Raw genomic sequence first — 15,903 nt, 5'->3', positions numbered from 1 at the left:
CCGTGCCCACAACTGCACCTTTCTCGCGGGTCTTGCGCCACCGACGACAACAGACCGCCGCCGTCGAGGAACACTGGTATTTTGAGACACGACACCGACACGACACCGTAACCGCCCGCTTGCCCTTCGCCTATACATGCTGGGATAGCTTCTAAGCTCGGCATTTGTCGGTGTACGGAACGCGGAGGAACCTACCGCTCACGGGAACGGACAGCGGCTGGTTGAGCGGACTTGTTCCATGTAATGGTTGGGGGTCGGACTGTGTAGCCTTGCCGCCCGTCCTGGTTTCGCCGCTCCACATACGGGAGGTGTAATTCGCCGCCCGCTTGGTATGTTCAAGATCCGTTATTGTTCTCGCCTCCCGGTGCGCCGTCGGATGCTTCATCGCGCCATCCCAAGAGACTCTTGGGGTTAGGAGCCGGCATTGTCGACGCTCCCCTGTATGCAGGCAGCCGGCTAATATGACTGGGGCACTCTTGCAGGCCTTCGATCTAGAGAAACCGGGTACATATCTAGCCCTACCCCGTTGCCCGGCATGTCCGCTGTTACCGGCCATCATGTCTCCCGGAGCCGTGCTGGGTCGAACACGCCGGTCTCTGAGAAGGGCCGGATGGCTCACATGCAGGGCTATGCCATGGCTCCCAGCCCTAACACCGTTGTTCGCTACTTCGAGCCGTGCGCGGCCACAGCGTCCATGTTCCTTTACGCGCAGGGGGCCTCGGTTGTGTGCTGCCACCACGACACACTTGCGATAGAGAGGCGGTTTGCACGGCACTCCGAGGAGGTGCAGCTGCTGGCCGTTGATAACCACAGCGACATGGGCGCAGGGAGATTGGTGGTTAGCTACGACGCGGGCCAGACGGCGATTGTGTGGGATCTCCTGACAGGAGATGAGGTCGCTCGATTTGCATCCTATGAGAATATCACATGTGCTGCCTGGATGCGCAACGGAAATGTTGCGTTTGGTGAGTGCTACATGCTACTGCTTACTGCCGTGAGCGCTTGGCTGACTCTAGTGAAAAGGCAACACGCAAGGCAATGTGATCCTCTTCGAACCAACAACGTCAGAGCACATTTCTGCGCGAACTATTGATCAAATAGCCATCACATCCCTCTCGCCCGCAGCTGATTGCCGAACGTTTGCGATTGGGTAGGCTCCATGGCTTTTTGATCCCCTATGCGCCCGAGGCTAACCTCGCCTTCAGTTACCAGAATGGTTCGCTCTTGATTGCAACTCTTCAACCAAGGTTTACCATTTTACACAATCTCACTACTTCAAGAGGGCCGTCTCCGATTGTGACTCTGTCATGGCACGCCTCATCTTCTCGGCAAAAATCCGACATGCTGGCGGTGCAGACGAACGATGGCGATCTCCGGGTGTGGAGCGTGTCCAAGGCGTACAACAGCGATGATCCGGCCAAGGTCGTGCGCATCCTGAAGAGAACGGAAAACTACCTCACCGGACCGAATTGGATGGGCTGGTCCAAAAACGGCCGGATCATCCAATATTCGGAATCGTAAGAATTCCCTCCTTCTTTTTTTCTTCGGGACCGCCTCGCTACTACTCTCAAAGACGGATTGCTGATCCTTGAAACTCGGGCAGCGAAACAATATCGTGGGATGTGCGGACGAAGCATGTTACCTCTGACACGATCCCTACTCTTGAGACGATCCGCGGCCTTGCAGTCTACGGTCCTGGGGCCACCCTCTTTACACTGGGAGCTAACAATACTGTTCAGCAATTTGACCTGAACGCTCCGGCCATGATGGTTGCCAATGTACAGCACCCTTCGAATCTTCTCCCGCCATCGCCACCTATCTCTCTCGAGGCCGAGGATAAGAGCCAGGGCGGCAATGCCTCCGAGTCAGAATCATCTGTCCAGATTGCATTCCACCCAACCGAATTGTCCGAGGGAGATGAGGATAGTAGATCTCCGTTGGCGCGATACATCCAGAGAGGACACGAGTTGGACAATGATCTCTACCGCCCAGGCAGCCCAGGTTCGAGTGTCACCCAATCGAGTGTGTCGATTTCGTCTTCCACGTCACAAAAGGTCCCGCGGGCGTACCAATCCTCGGTCGTTTCACGGAGCATGACGGAAAACACGTACATCTCGACCGGTTCATCGCTTCGATCTGGTGCTCACCATCGGGAGAGGAGAGAGAGGGAATCTCTCTCGACCAGCAGCTCCATTTCCTCCCATCAACGCTCTGGTCACAAGCCATCAAGACTACGCCACGAGGTCCCACGCAGCCCGGAGGAGTCAAGAGTGGTAGATCTCTTCAAGTTCACAAAAAGCCGCCTCGCCGATGTCCCGTACAAGGCTCCTTACTCGACTGATACCAGCCACTTGACGAACGATGATCTTCGCCACCAGATGCTAAGCACGATCTTTGGGTGGCACAAGGAAGTCGACGAGCTAATTCGGGATGAAATGTCCCGACATCCCTTGGGTTCCACCAATCGTATCCTACTCGCCAAGTGGCTGGGTGATATCAACACCGACATTATGGCCATGGGTTCCCAGAACATGACTTCATCGGACTGGATGCTTTTAGCACTCAGCGGCATCGGAGGACAGGAGTCGCAACATAAGCTGGGTCGTGCTTATGTGCAGCGGCTGCTGGAGCATGGCGACCTTCACGCTGCAGCAACGATCATGATCGGTCTCGGAGATCACAATGATGCCGTTGAGATATATATCTCGCACAAGAAGTACATGGAGGCCCTTATTCTCACTTGCCTCTTTTTCCCGGCAGCCTGGGAACGACAGGAGCAGATTGTCAAGAAATGGGGCGAGTGGGCGGTGCAGCATGGCCAGCAGCAGCTCGCTATCCGATGGTAAGTGCTAGTGATTTCAGGCCACCGAGAGAGAGAGAGAGAGAGATGGGGGAAAGGCAGCTAATGATTTATAGCTTTGCTTGCACTGGGGTTCAATCTACCGAGCCTTGGACGTCACCGTCTGCGCAGCAACTCAACTTCAGGAGCATCACGCAGACGGTACCGGAGCTGCTCAGCCCGCCGCTCTCCCCGCCAATGACCAACCACGGACCGCAGCGGAGTGTTGCGAAGAATTCGGCTTTGAAGCTTATTACGTCTTTTGGCGACTCGCAGGCCAAGGCCAAATTCTTCTCGGGACACGGCGATGACGGTAAGACGCCAATCGCTGCCGCAGCGACTCCGATCTTGGAGTCTGCTCTTTCACCCATTGATCCGACCACTGCGGTCCTGCGAGGCAACCGGAGTCAGTTCAATACTCCAGCGTCCGCCCGCCCAGGCCACGGCTTCGGTCGCCAGCGGTTGCCTTCCATCGGCGAGGCGCCCGATTCGACCCACCGTGATCTCCTGACGGCGGTATCCAAGGCCGCTGTAGATCCATATGCGACCCTCCACAAGATGGAAGGGCACGAGGGAGCCGTGAAGAATCTGGAGCTCGCGAGACCGAGCACTGCTAGCCCGAGGTTGGGCAAGGATTCTTCTACCAAGGCGCAGCCGCCCCCTCCGTCGCCGTCCCCGGCCATCGTGGCTGCTTTGATGGAGAGCGGAAGAAAGAGGAACGGCTCCCGCACTCGTATTCCTGAAGGGCTCGACCTATCTCTGCCCGCTTTCAAGGACTCGCTGACAGAGGACGTTACCTCACCGGAACAATCGGGGAATTCGTCCGTTCGATACCACTGGCCCTCTAGACGAAGGGGCCCAGGGTCCGTGGCCAGTTCCGTGACCTCCGCTGCGTCCAGTGTTGCCAGGGGCCACCGTGGCCATCAGCACCAGCAGGGTAGAGGCCTAGACGACTACATTCACAGCCTAGATGCTGCTCAGAGCAGCGGCCATCGTGCAAGCAGCCGTGATGGGCGCAGCAATGGGCGTGATCACAGCCAGACGCGCAAAGAGGACCGTGAAAAATCACGGGATCGCGGGCGGGCTGCGGCGCGTACCTATACGCCCAAGGGTGGGAAGCGATCTCCAAAATCGCCTGTGCCCATGTCTCCAGAGGACCTGATCAACTTGGCAACTCCAAAAGAGGAAGAGGAACAGACGCATTACGTGGACGCCAAGGGGAGGCTGATCGACATCTCCAACGACGACGAGCTCGAGCCGCCAAGCCAGCCGAGTACAGTCAGGAAGGTCGGCTATGCCAACCGAGACGGCTCTCGTGTGAGGGGATCGAGCCGAGCTGCCAGCCAGAACGGCCGTACTTCAAGCCGCACCCGCAGTCCCGATAGACATGCGCCGCGTGCACTCGATCTCCGCGGCCGTTCCACATCACGTGGGCCGCCGGCAAACAGATCGCCCTCCTCGCCGCAGCCCATGACGGTGGATATGCACCAGAAACATTTCTATGGCTCGGAGGATGAGGAGGACTACAGACAGGCAATGGAGGCTCGCGAGAAGTTCCGCCAGAGGAACAATCGCAGCACGAGCAGAAACCGCCGTGGAGAGGATCTTAATTCGCCGGCGTCGAATCGGTCTACTGCGTGGTCGCGAGAAACAACCCGTGAGAAATCGGATGGCATCAAGCGGACTACATCGCACGCCGGGTCGGAGGGCTCTGCGCGGCGCAAGATTGGTGCTCCGTTGACGACTCCCGCGCCAATGCAGCTCGTGACAGACAGCGCGGGGGATCTGAAAGTGATGAAGGACGAGAGGCAACTGAAGAAGGAGGCAGCTGCCCGTGAGCTCGAGGAGCGTCGGAAATCGCTAGCAAGGCGGCCTTCGGCTCCTCCGATCATCCATCCCGATCAGATCGTTGCCTCCCCGGCCGTCCGGACGCCACCCACGATCATGGAACTCCCGAGTACGACGTATGTGCCGCCCAAGAAGGAGGATCTCCCCTCTCGTAGCGCGAGTGCGGACCCAACTGCTGGAAGGAGCATGTATGCCAACCGCAACGGGCCCCTGATAGGCCTGCCGGCCACGCCGAGGGCTATGCGCCTGGTCTTAGAGTCTGACGCGAGCAAACACGACGTGCCGGTGCCCCCGATCCCGGCGACGTTTGCACAGGCATCTCCTGGAAAGTCGACACAGTCGAACCAGAATTCGCCGGGCAAGCTCTCCCCCGGCAGACACTCTCCAACAAAGGTGCAAAAAGAACCTGAGGAGCGAAAGGACAGTGGCGCCGCCATGTTGCTACCGTCGACCGTTTACACTCCACCTCCGCCCGCCAACTCACGTGTAGCAGCCCAGATCGGGCGGTCCATGTCCGCTCCTCCACAGGACTTGGCACCACCTCAGGGACACACGAGGGGGCACTCGATTTCATCTCAGGGCCGAAGGCCGTCTCATGATGCGAACGCTTTCCCCAGCCGGAGACCATCGCACGACGCAAACATCCCGCCCCCACCGCCGCCGCCGCCGGCACCACCAATGCTCAAGGAGCTGCAGCACCTTGCCCAACCCCCGCCCCCGCCGCCTGCTCCTCTGCCCCACCTGGCAGCACTTAGCCCTGCGCCCGTGGTCTACGGCGGCAGCTCGGGTACGATCGAGATTGTCATGGACGATGACCAGACGCAGCAGGCCCAGCAACAGCAGCAGCAAGGATCTGCTCCGCCGTCCGTCCCGGCGGCGATTCCCATCAGCGAGACCACAGTCCCCATCATCTCCCCCCCGGCGCCACGCAACGGGCACAGTCGCGGTCGGAGCAGCGTCGATAACAGCATCGGGGCGCGCATCTCGCGGGCAACGGAGCGGATGCGCTCGGCCAGCCGCAGCCGGACGGCGCGCGAGCGGGAGATTGGCGCTCGCACCAAGTCGCCCGACATGATCGTCCACGCGCCGTACGAGAGCGTGCCGCTGGGCCCGCCCGTGTCGATGAACTACCGCGTGCAGAACCAGGTGTTTCAGCAGGTGCAGGCCCAGGTTGCGCAGCAGCAGGCGCAGAATGAGTTCCGCACCGGGCTGCACCAGAGCGAGATGATTTAAGATCTCCCCGTTGGAAGAACTTTTCGATTTCCGGCGACCGTTGTCAACGGTCGACTTTCTCTTCTTCCCCGTCTCTTCTTTTCTCTCCTCTTCAAATTTCGATTTCGATTTCGATTCGATTCTTTGCATCGCGATTGGCGTTTTGATTTCGAGACCATACCACAAACTTGAGGGTTGGACCGGACAGAAGGGAGCTGCCATTTTCATAAAAGGAAGGGGGCTGTTGTTGTTGAAGAAGAGGAGGAGGAGGTGAAGATATATACAAGGCCATTTCGATTCATCATCTTTACATTCAGCATACAATACCCACCGCTTATACCCCTGTTTTCACCCGCTGGCAGCGCGGGCTTTTTATGGGGAATCGGACGAGGCGGACGAGATACCACATTGGGTTTGGAAGACGGCGGGAAAGGATGAGTAATGGGTACCACGGGTAGGGGAGGATGTATACTTCACGACTATTCTTGCATTGCCAGTATTTTGGTTGTTTGCTGTTGTTTGTGCATGTCGAGTCCATTTCTTTTGCAGCTTTTTCCTCTCTTTTAATTCTTATGAGTTGGACGATAGTTGGGTTTGGTGTTCGGCTTGAAGTGTGGGATGGTGGTAGTGGTTGAGGAATAAGACAGATTGGATATATAAACCTTTGGATGGGACTACACACCTAAAACAAAAGGAGGAACGAACGAAAAGCGTTGGAGGAATGGTATACATTGTTGCCTCACGGCACTGTGTTGGATGTGGGCTTCTTTTTCCTGTTCGTTTCCCAGAGGAGGGTGGTATGGATTTGTATGTCAGTGGCATGGGTAGCTTTTGAGTAATTGGTTTTTGCCAAAAATTTGACATTTGTTCTATTCATTTTTGTTAGTACTGCTTTCGAGGTGTTGTGATTGACTGGGAGCGGTGGTGTGGTTGAGATTACGAGCTCGGGGTAGATTTCGAGAGATGCTTCAACAGCTGCTCAAGCGTTCGACCGACCAAACACCTCACTTAACGCAAAACATTTAGTGTTTTGCGCTCTTTCCACAGTCCAACAATCGGAAAGAACATGACAGGCTACAAGAGAGATCCAATGGGAATCACGTCAATGCCGAAAAATGAAAGCAAAAAAAGTGCAAAAGATTGGAGTCGACATCCCCATCTCGCCGCTCTATCCCAAGCCCCCAGCGATCGTCATCCAGCGCGCCATCTGACGGTGAAGATGCCTCTGCACAGTGAAACCTGCCTCAAGTGTCATCTTCATTGCTTAGGGCCACGCGCAGCGATCGCAGGCTTCCCATGCGAGTGGGTGGCCACCGCAAGATTCGTGCTGGGCGCCGCTGGGGGGTTCTTATGGGAATGGGATAGAGACAGCGAGAATATCGGGCGCCTTCTAAACCAAACTGACCATTACAGCCGAGAATTTGCCCGGTGGACCTAATACATATAGGGTGGTAGGCTCCATAGGGTGAGTGGTCCGTGCAGCGCGTATCGGTAAAGTTATAATTAGAGACCCGCCGGGAACTCTGAGGACTCGCGCGATTGACAGTTCACCCCGAACGCGGAACAACAGTCGCCGCAACGCTCCAACAAGATGCGGGCGCGGCACTTATGAAAGGATGTTATGATATAACGCGCAGTGATGATGGCAGTACTTCCTCAAACCTTCACGAACGGTGTTTATTTACCCGTGACAGCGAAACCGAACCACATCCCAACTCCCACTCAACCGTGGACAAGCGCCGTTCGATGATAGATCTCAAACCCGCCGAACACGCAAGCCGAAACAACCGGGACAGCAACACTAAGGCGAAACAAAATGCTCACCACATCACCACACCTCTACATTCGCCGTCCGTCCCCCACAACCGTCGAATTCACCGTCACCACCTGCCCGCCGCTGACCATCCCGCTCCGCCTCCTCCTCCTGACCCTCCTCCTCCTCCGAGCGACGCTCCTCGCCACGGCCATTCTAGCGCTTTACTCGCGCTTCTTCGCCGGCGCGTACCCCCCCGCGCCACCCCAGAGTAGTCCCGACCATCACCACCAGCAGCAGCTCCTCCTCCCGCTGCTGCTCGCAGGCGACATCCCGCAGTTTCTCGGGCGCCTCCTGCAGGCCGCCCACCTCTCGCCCGCGGGGGTGCTCCTCGCGCGCCTCCTCGACCCGGCCCCCTCGTGGGCCGTCGGGCTCAGCGCCCTCAGCGCCGCCTACGTGTCGCTCTGCTTCCAGCTGCACAAGACCGAGTCGGTGCTGGTGCTGCGCGGGCTGGGCATCCAGACGAGCTCGGGCGGCAGCGGCGGCGGCGGCGGTGGCGGCGGCTGCTTGTTTGGCTGGCCCCAGCAGACCCGGTTCATCCCCACCGAAAAGATACGCGACGTGCTCATCAACGAGGCCTTTCGCGGGTTTGAGGTGCGGTATTATCTGGTGGTGGTGGTGGAAGGGGAGGAGGATGTGGTGGTCTTGTTTCCTGGGTTGTTACCGAGGCGGAAGATCGTGGAGGCGGTTTGGAGGGGGGTGAGGAGGTGTTTGTTTGAGGGGCCAGAAGGGGTGGGAGGGAAGGAGAGAGGGTAATTTTGTTTGTTTGTTTTTCTTGATGGGATTGGTTTTAATTAGAAGACCACCCCGTGCCGCGGGGGGGGGGGGGGGGGGGGATGGCGGTGAATGGGCTGTTGTTTGGCATTGGAAAAACAAAGAAGGCAAGCTGGGGGTGGTTTATTATTCGTCTACGCTGCTGCTGCCGTCCACTGCGCCTCCGTTCTTGGCCGCCTTGATCACGCTCCGCCAGTTTTTGGTCCTGGCAAGCTCCTCGGCGTTGGCGAATCCCTTGCTTTGCGCCCACTTGTCGTTGACTTCCTCGGGCGTGGCCATCAGCTGCTTCTGGAGGACCGGCACATACACGCCCGCTGACTTGCCCGAGTTCCCGCCTTCAAATACCCGCTGGGTGTCGTTCGGCTTGGTCGCAGGCCCCGACTCGGCTATTCTTTTGCTCACATCCGCCTTGCGTGCTACTGAATCCAGCAACTGGTTCGCCAGCAATTCGTCCATTTTGCGCTCGCGCCAATACTCCCACAGTTGATCCACTAGACCGCTCGACCCATGCAAATTGGCGGGCTGGTCCTCGCCCAGCCAGACCCAGTCCATGCCATCCTTCAAGTTTGGATCACCTGCCCTGTCCGGATCGTGTACGTCTTCCCGGTTCTGGGGCGTGTTCTCGTCCACCTTGGGGAAGATGCAGTCCCACAGCACGAGCGGCACATCTTCGGCCATGACATAGTTCGGTTTGCGCGGCTGCTTGCTCACGTCTAGCAGGTCCGTGACCAGGGACGGTTTCTCCAGCCCCTGGCCGATGGCGAACAGGATGGCGACCATGTGCCGGATCTGGTGCCAGAGGAAGGCCGAACCGCGGACGTGGAAATAGTACACCTTGGGGTACACGCCGTCTGCCATGCCAGCCGGCTTGAAGCCCTGCTGGCTTAGATAGGGCAACGCCGAGCCCACGTCCTCGACCTCAACAACGTCCGCCTCGAATACTCTCCGCATGAAGTTGGTGATTTGCTTGCCGCCGTCGACTTTGCAGAAGTTGCGAAAGTCATGGACGCCTTCAAAGAGCTTGGCGGCTGCGCGCATGGCGTCAATGTCGAGCCAGCCTTCTTTTCTCCCCGCGGTTGTTTTCTTGGTAGACTCGAGCGACGACGGTAGCGGCGCAAACGCGGGTTGAGTAAAGAAATACCGGTACTGCCTCTCCCAGCAGGAGAACCGGGCCGAGAAGTCGGCCGGCAGCGTCGGCGCCCACGCTAGCACCCTGATATCCGGCGGCAGCAGCCGGTTCAAGATCTTTGGGTAGTTGATCTCGTCTGCGATGGAGTCCCACACGGGCTTGCCAGCATCCACATCCACATGGGATTCCCTTCCAGCCTCGGCCATCTCGGTATCACCATCGCCCTTTCTTGCTGCCTCTTTCTTCTCCTTGCCCTCCACCGGCCTGTTGCTCCTGACCCTGATCCCGATCACCTGCCCAAACGCGCTCACGCCCCTGTCAGTGCGCCCGCACTTGGAGTACTCCCAAGGGGTGAAATCAACCTTGTCCGGCTGCTCGGGCCAGATCAGACAGCTCTTGACTAGGGCTTTCCACAGCTCTTCCTCGATGGACGGCGTGGTCGCGCCGGTCTGGTACTCAAAGCCGCCGTACCGCTTGCCGAGATAAGCAAGCTTCAGAGCAATCAGGCGGGTCGAGTACTTGGAGGGGTCCATCTTCTTGACCTTCTTCTTTTTCTTCTTTTCCTCCTGTCTTGTGGTGGCATTTGCCTGTGGGACATTGGCGGTCGGTGTCGAAGCTTGTTTTGCTTCCGGTTTCTGTCTCTGAAGCTGTTCTTCCAGCTGCTTCACGCGATCAACCAGGCGGTCTTTCGACCAGTCCTGGTAGTTGGGTTCGGCCATCCTAGCTGCGAGAGGTCCCGAGTGGTGAATGAAGCGATGAGCCACAGATTGAGGTCCCAACAACAGCGCGCCTAGTCTACCCGGTTGCGCTTGGATCAGGGTCCTCCTCACACCGTTGATAGCGCCCATACGGCCATCTGAAATTTGGAGCCGCCCCTCTGCCTGTGTGCCGTCTTTAAGTCTCCTTTGCGCCGCTTCAGGTGTCGACAGGTGAGAGCAAATGTCGACGGACTTTTACAGAGGTGGATTGGGCCCCACATGAAGCGCCCCACGCTGCTTCTCGCTGATCGCTGCGATGACCTTGGCATGGATTAATATTATCGATAAGATTATCAAACCGACGATAAGGTGGTCATGGCCGCCACCTTCTCTTTGGAAGCTCTGCGCTATAAAGAGTCGTCGCACCTTTAAAACTGTCACTCTGCTTCATCATGTAGTACCGAGGTCGTGGCAATGGGGGAACACACAATCACGATCCTGCTGTTGGGGGACGAGAAATGCGGAAAGTCTACTTTCCTATCGTCTGTATCCTAAATCCAATGTTTCCTTCATAGACCCCGCTGACCAACCCGGCGCAGGAGAATCAGTCAGGGGCGCCAGAATCTCAACGGCAGAACTTCCCTCACTCTACTCAAGGATATCGACCAGCCATTCGTCTTTGAAATCCGCACCCGGAAAGGACAGTACCGTTTCGAGTTTTACGACACTTCCAGTCTCGAGAGCTGGAGGTTGCTCCAGCCGGATATGGTCATCATCTGCTATGATATAAGCCAACGGCTCAGCCTTATCGACCTGCAGCGCGTGGTACGTTCCGTGCACCGACATACTACTCTCTGGTAACGGTTGGGTTTCTGATACCTTCAGTAGTGGATCAAGGAGGTCCGGTCGACGTTCGCATCAAACGATGCCCTACCGATGCTGGTGCTGGGCCTCAAGCGGGACCTGCGGTCTGAGGATGATCCCAATGGTATCATCTACCCACAGGAGGCCTACTGCGTGGCGCAGGAGATGCGGGCAGACAAGTATATGGAATGCTCGGCAGTGACGGGGGAGCTGATGACCGAGGTATTTGACGACATCTGCACCACCGCCCTCAAGACTACTACGCCAGCTGGAGGGCAGAGCGAGGGAGGGTGCGCAATCATGTAGGCCTCTTGGCAGCTTTACGCGGCGCCCGCGCACGCATGCGTATGCTTGCCCTCAGTAGCCATTCTCGACCGACGGCACGGCATCGTCCTCCATCTCCTCCCCCTCGCCAGGCTCGGGGTCGTCGCGGCCGAGCACCTCGACAATGATGTCGACAATCTTGTTCTGCTCCTCCTCGCTAAACCGCTCTTCCATGTCCTCGATGGCTGTGCTCAGTACCGCTACAGATGTCGGCCGCAGGTTGAGAATCGAGAGCATCTCGCCCTTGGTCAACTCGCTGGGCAGGTTCGCCTCGCGCATCTTTTCGAACAGTTGCGGAATGACGGACGGGTTGTAGGCTTGTGTCTCGTCCTGTTTCTCCAGGGGGCTGGGTTTCTGCCGCAGATAGGCGAGCACCTGGCCGTGTTCAGTCAGTCAGGGTCCCTGCGGCAGTCACGAGGCTAGCCGAGACTGACCTCCTTCATGACATGGTGGGCATTGCTCGGCAGTCGTCTCCCCCCCTGGGCCTTGTTTCGCTGCCGCTGGTCGATGATGTGCTGGTAGACTTCGTAGTTGGGGAGAAGGGCGTTTTGTGACTCGAGAATCTTCATTGCGTCGTTGTCAATTGGTCGGGATGCGGTGGGTTGTCGAAGCCTCGAGCTGTATTGGGCTACAGGTGTCGTGCATCCACCCTCGATGCTACCTAGCGGGCCAACAAAATATTTTAAAATGCCTCTGCTTCCGGCTTTGTGGTTTGACGGTGTCACAGCGTTCTCGGAGTTACGATGGCGGTAGGCCTCGCGTACAAAGAAGATACCTGGAGGGGTGGAGGGCGAGGGCGGCCCTGGATGTCAAGCTTTGGTGGTGAATGAGGTGAGACGCAATTGCCCCTCCATTGTGTGCAGCCCCCATGTGCCAATTGAAGCATCCGCCCGTCCAATGGGCTCAGGCAGGCCTTCCCCGCCACGATGAAGTCAATGCAGCCCGGACGAAAAAAAATCTCGCATCGGTAAGTTAACTTCACGCTAAGGCCGGGCCTAAGGTGGGTACGTACCTAGTGCAAGTGCCTCATCCGAGTCCCGACGTCAAAATGTTGCGGCAAGACCTTGAATCACGACCAGAAAGAATTTTCCAAAAAGTGTTTTTATGCCCTTGAGTGCCCCGCGGTCAGCGTCCCACTGTCTGGGATCATCTTACCCACATCCCAAACCAGCACCGCTTCCAATGATATTTCTCACTGGACAACTTCACTCTGTATCCAAGATGATTCCCCTGTGATTACTCGTCATTTTTCTCTTCACCCCTCCCCCTCTTAATTCCCTTGTTCCTTTCGTAGCCCTCACCGCTCGGCCTTGTCTGTCGTGCCGGATTCTTCTTTCACGTTGCCCCAGGTACCCTCGGCAATTTTTTTTTGTTAACACCGGCACCGGCTTAGGAACTCTTCGCACATTATCCGCCACCTCTGCCCACCGCCAACAGAGCCTCGACTCACTTACTTTCCGGCATCGGTCGAGCTGTGATCGGGGCCGTTTCTGTGCCTCTCGCTTGAGCTCTTGGCTTCAATTGGGGCTGGCCCGTCCCGCATCTTGCAACCCCAGTTCTCGAGTTGCCTGCCGCTACCGGCTTGCCGGCTCTCCGATCTTGCTCCGCAACTTTCGCTCCCGGTTGCGCCATTCACCTTGATCAAGCAACCAAGCCATCACCATGGTCCGAAACATTGTGGTTCTCGGCGGCAACTCGCACCCGGCCTTGGTCGAGAGTATATGCAACACGCTCGGCCTCCCGCCCTGCAATCGTGTCTTGACCAAATTTTCGTCCGGAGAGAGCCGCTGTGAGATCCAGGACTCGGTGCGCGGCAAAGATGTCTACATCATCCAGACCGGCCTTGGCGGCAATGGCAGCAAGCTCAACGACCACTTCATGGACCTGTGCATCATGATATCGGCTTGCAAGACGGGCTCGGCGCGGCGGGTCACTGCCGTACTGCCCCTCTTCCCCTACTCGAGACAGCCCGATCTCCCGTACAAGAAGGCCGGCGCCCCTCTGTTCAAGGCCGGGTCTGAGAGCGGCAAGAAGGACTATACTTTTGAGAGCGTTCCGGCAACGCCTGCGCCCGGCGTTCCACAGAGCGCCGGATTAGTCAATGGCACCGACATCACCAACCGCCTGGCCAAGACCTCATTGACCAACGGGACCGGGCCAATGTCTCCTGTGAAACAGGTCAACGGCGAGACGTACTTCGGAGTGAACGGCACTGCCGCAAGCTACACGACACACGACTACGAGAACCTCTCGCACATTGGTGCCTTCCAAGCGAAGCCGGGATATAAGCAGTGGGTTGCGCAGGCAGGAACACTGGTGGCCAACCTTTTGACGTGCGCTGGTGCTGATCACGGTATGTCACACCCGAGGACGGCTCAGATATTGCGAGCCCGGGAGTTTCGTCCGGGGTTCCTTTGCAATTTCCATGCCCGGGAAGCCGGAAAATTTTTTTGTGCCGTTTATTATTACTATTCCTCTCCCCGGATGATACGTTGCTAACATTCCTGGGTGCAGTGATCACAATGGACTTGCATGACCCTCAAGGTACGCAAACCCCCAACGATAAAGGGCTTATCGTCTGTCACATGCCGAGGTTGGCGGCTCTTGCTCCCTGGGCTCAGCCGCCACCTCTTGGCCGCGTCTTCTTGGCCGGCTCCTCTTGGCTGCCTCTCCTTCTCGAATGTCAGCCTTGGGGCGGAGTGTGTTAACCCTTAAGTTTAGTCCAAGGATTCTTCGACGTGCCCGTCGACAATCTCTACGGAAGACCCCTTCTCAAACGGTACATCCAACAGCATATCCCCAACTACAAGGACGCCGTGATCATCAGCCCCGATGCCGGCGGAGCAAAGCGGGCGACGGCGATTGCGGATAGCATGGGCGTCCAATTCGCCCTCATCCACAAGGTAATATCTTGTCTTCTCCCCGCTTAATCACTTACCGACACTTGCCCGCAGGAGCGCCGTCCTACCAAAATCACGGACCGGCAGAACGCAAGCATGATGCTCGTCGGAGATGTGGCGGACCGGGTCTGCATCCTCATCGATGACCTTGCAGACACGGGCAACACGATCACACGGGCTGCCAAGCTCCTGAAGAAGGAGGGTGCGACCAAGATCTACGCTCTCCTGACCCACGGTGTCTTTAGCGGAGACGCCATCAGCCGCATCCAGGCTTCGGCCATTGACAAGGTGGTGGTGACCAACTCGGTGCCCCAGCACGAGCACAAGGCGTTGCTGGGATCTAAGCTCGACGTTCTGGACATCACGCCCATCTTCGCAGAGGCTATCCGGCGCGTCCACCACGGCGAGTCGATCAGCGTACTCTTCAACCACGACTAATTGCATAAACCTGGGAGTTACGAGCGAATAATCATGCATCAATGATCTTCGACAGCACTCGCGTCTGGCATTTTTCTAAATCATCTTCGGTAACCTCGCCCCTCGGGCCATATACACCAAAAGACTTTGCATTGGCGGCCATCGTGGAATGGTGGGTCTCCAGCCATTCGTCCCGAGTGCGATTCTCATATAGGCGTTTGGGGATTGCGCCTTTCCTTCTCACACGAAAGATACATGCAGGGGTGCAGAACAATCGCCACAAGCCATACTTGAGGCAGTAGATTCGGCCATGCGAGTAAGGTGCATGTGCCTTCCATTGTTGGGATAGTGGGCCTTTTTTTTTTTTTTTTTTTTTTTTTTTCCTCCTTTTTCTCTTTTCCCTTTCATCTTCTTTTGCTCATTAGGAATGAATCATGATCATTCTCAATATCTAGTCGTTCGCGTTTGTCATAAACAAAATGCGAAGGCATCTTCCACCAGGGCATCGCTTTGATCCTGTCTAGCCAAGCAGAGAACGCACTGGACTTCTGGTCCTGTCAGGTCGTCCGCGGCTTTGCTATGGACGTGCTGTTATTTTGACGGGACGGAAGGTAAGCAGAGATAAAGACCAGAAATAGAAAAATACAAGTCAAGATCCGGAAGTGGCCTAGACGTTTCCATTTTCCAATGATGACGAGGGTAGTGATGACCCCGGCTTGGGAGATCCGTTCTTGGTCCAGATCCCGGAGCCGATCCCTGGGGTCAGCTGCTCCGTGTGGCCGGGCTTGGTATTGCATAGGGCCCCGACAATGACGACGTTGTGCCCCATCATGTCTCGGGATTTTGCGAGCCTTGGCCGCCATTGCGTCGAGAAGAAGAGGTACATTCTTAGTTTTGAACCCATCAACTTCATTGATTCATACTTGACAGTAGACAGAACCTTTCGCGTTGGATTGAGATTGGGAACTCGCCGCGCCGGCGGAGGCGCAGCGCACCTCAGGAGACTGAAGGAACGATCGCAAAACCCGTTGGCACTTCTTTTCTATTCCTCGGGGCCACCACATATAAAAAATTCATTCCCCAAG

General features: G+C 57.0%; 6 protein-coding genes across 6 annotated transcripts; 4 read left to right on the top strand and 2 right to left on the bottom strand.

Annotated features, from left to right (window-relative positions):
* Positions 1 to 535: 535 nt before the first annotated feature.
* Positions 536 to 5,920, top strand: MFIFM68171_03448 (IDC1 protein involved in sexual reproduction encoded by the IDC1 protein; the record flags this gene model as incomplete). The annotated part of the gene is made up of 5 exons (XM_071058869.1): positions 536 to 965; positions 1,024 to 1,150; positions 1,206 to 1,517; positions 1,604 to 2,842; positions 2,917 to 5,920. 5 exons carry the CDS (start codon positions 536 to 538, stop codon positions 5,918 to 5,920), a joined length of 5,112 nt encoding a protein of 1,703 aa, XP_070914970.1.
* Positions 5,921 to 7,715: 1,795 nt separating this feature from the next.
* On the top strand, positions 7,716 to 8,468 carry MFIFM68171_03447 (GPI-GlcNAc transferase complex PIG-H component conserved domain-containing protein; the record flags this gene model as incomplete). Its single annotated transcript, XM_071058868.1, has 1 exon — positions 7,716 to 8,468. One exon carries the CDS (start codon positions 7,716 to 7,718, stop codon positions 8,466 to 8,468), a length of 753 nt encoding a protein of 250 aa, XP_070914969.1.
* Positions 8,469 to 8,612: 144 nt separating this feature from the next.
* Positions 8,613 to 10,334, bottom strand: DEG1 (pseudouridine synthase deg1; the record flags this gene model as incomplete). The annotated part of the gene is made up of 1 exon (XM_071058867.1): positions 8,613 to 10,334. The coding sequence occupies one exon, from the start codon at positions 10,332 to 10,334 to the stop codon at positions 8,613 to 8,615; it is 1,722 nt and encodes a 573-aa protein (XP_070914968.1).
* A 453-nt stretch (positions 10,335 to 10,787) lies between these two features.
* On the top strand, positions 10,788 to 11,483 carry MFIFM68171_03445 (GTP-binding protein rho1 like; the record flags this gene model as incomplete). Its single annotated transcript, XM_071058866.1, has 3 exons — positions 10,788 to 10,855; positions 10,913 to 11,138; positions 11,202 to 11,483. 3 exons carry the CDS (start codon positions 10,788 to 10,790, stop codon positions 11,481 to 11,483), a joined length of 576 nt encoding a protein of 191 aa, XP_070914967.1.
* Positions 11,484 to 11,534: 51 nt separating this feature from the next.
* Positions 11,535 to 12,070, bottom strand: MFIFM68171_03444 (DNA-directed RNA polymerase III subunit RPC9; the record flags this gene model as incomplete). The annotated part of the gene is made up of 2 exons (XM_071058865.1): positions 11,535 to 11,876; positions 11,936 to 12,070. The coding sequence occupies 2 exons, from the start codon at positions 12,068 to 12,070 to the stop codon at positions 11,535 to 11,537; spliced, it is 477 nt and encodes a 158-aa protein (XP_070914966.1).
* Positions 12,071 to 13,163: 1,093 nt separating this feature from the next.
* PRS5_1 (ribose-phosphate pyrophosphokinase) lies at positions 13,164 to 14,839 on the top strand (the record flags this gene model as incomplete). The annotated part of the gene is made up of 4 exons (XM_071058864.1): positions 13,164 to 13,854; positions 14,016 to 14,045; positions 14,223 to 14,404; positions 14,456 to 14,839. The coding sequence occupies 4 exons, from the start codon at positions 13,164 to 13,166 to the stop codon at positions 14,837 to 14,839; spliced, it is 1,287 nt and encodes a 428-aa protein (XP_070914965.1).
* Between the last annotated feature and the right edge of the window lie 1,064 nt (positions 14,840 to 15,903).

This window comes from Madurella fahalii (genome assembly GCF_045866475.1).
Source record: "Madurella fahalii IFM 68171 DNA, scaffold_2, whole genome shotgun sequence".
Taxonomy (NCBI): Eukaryota; Fungi; Ascomycota; class Sordariomycetes; order Sordariales; genus Madurella; species Madurella fahalii.
The sequence above is the reverse complement of the archived record's forward strand: the minus strand, read 5'-3'. Positions and strand labels throughout refer to the sequence as shown.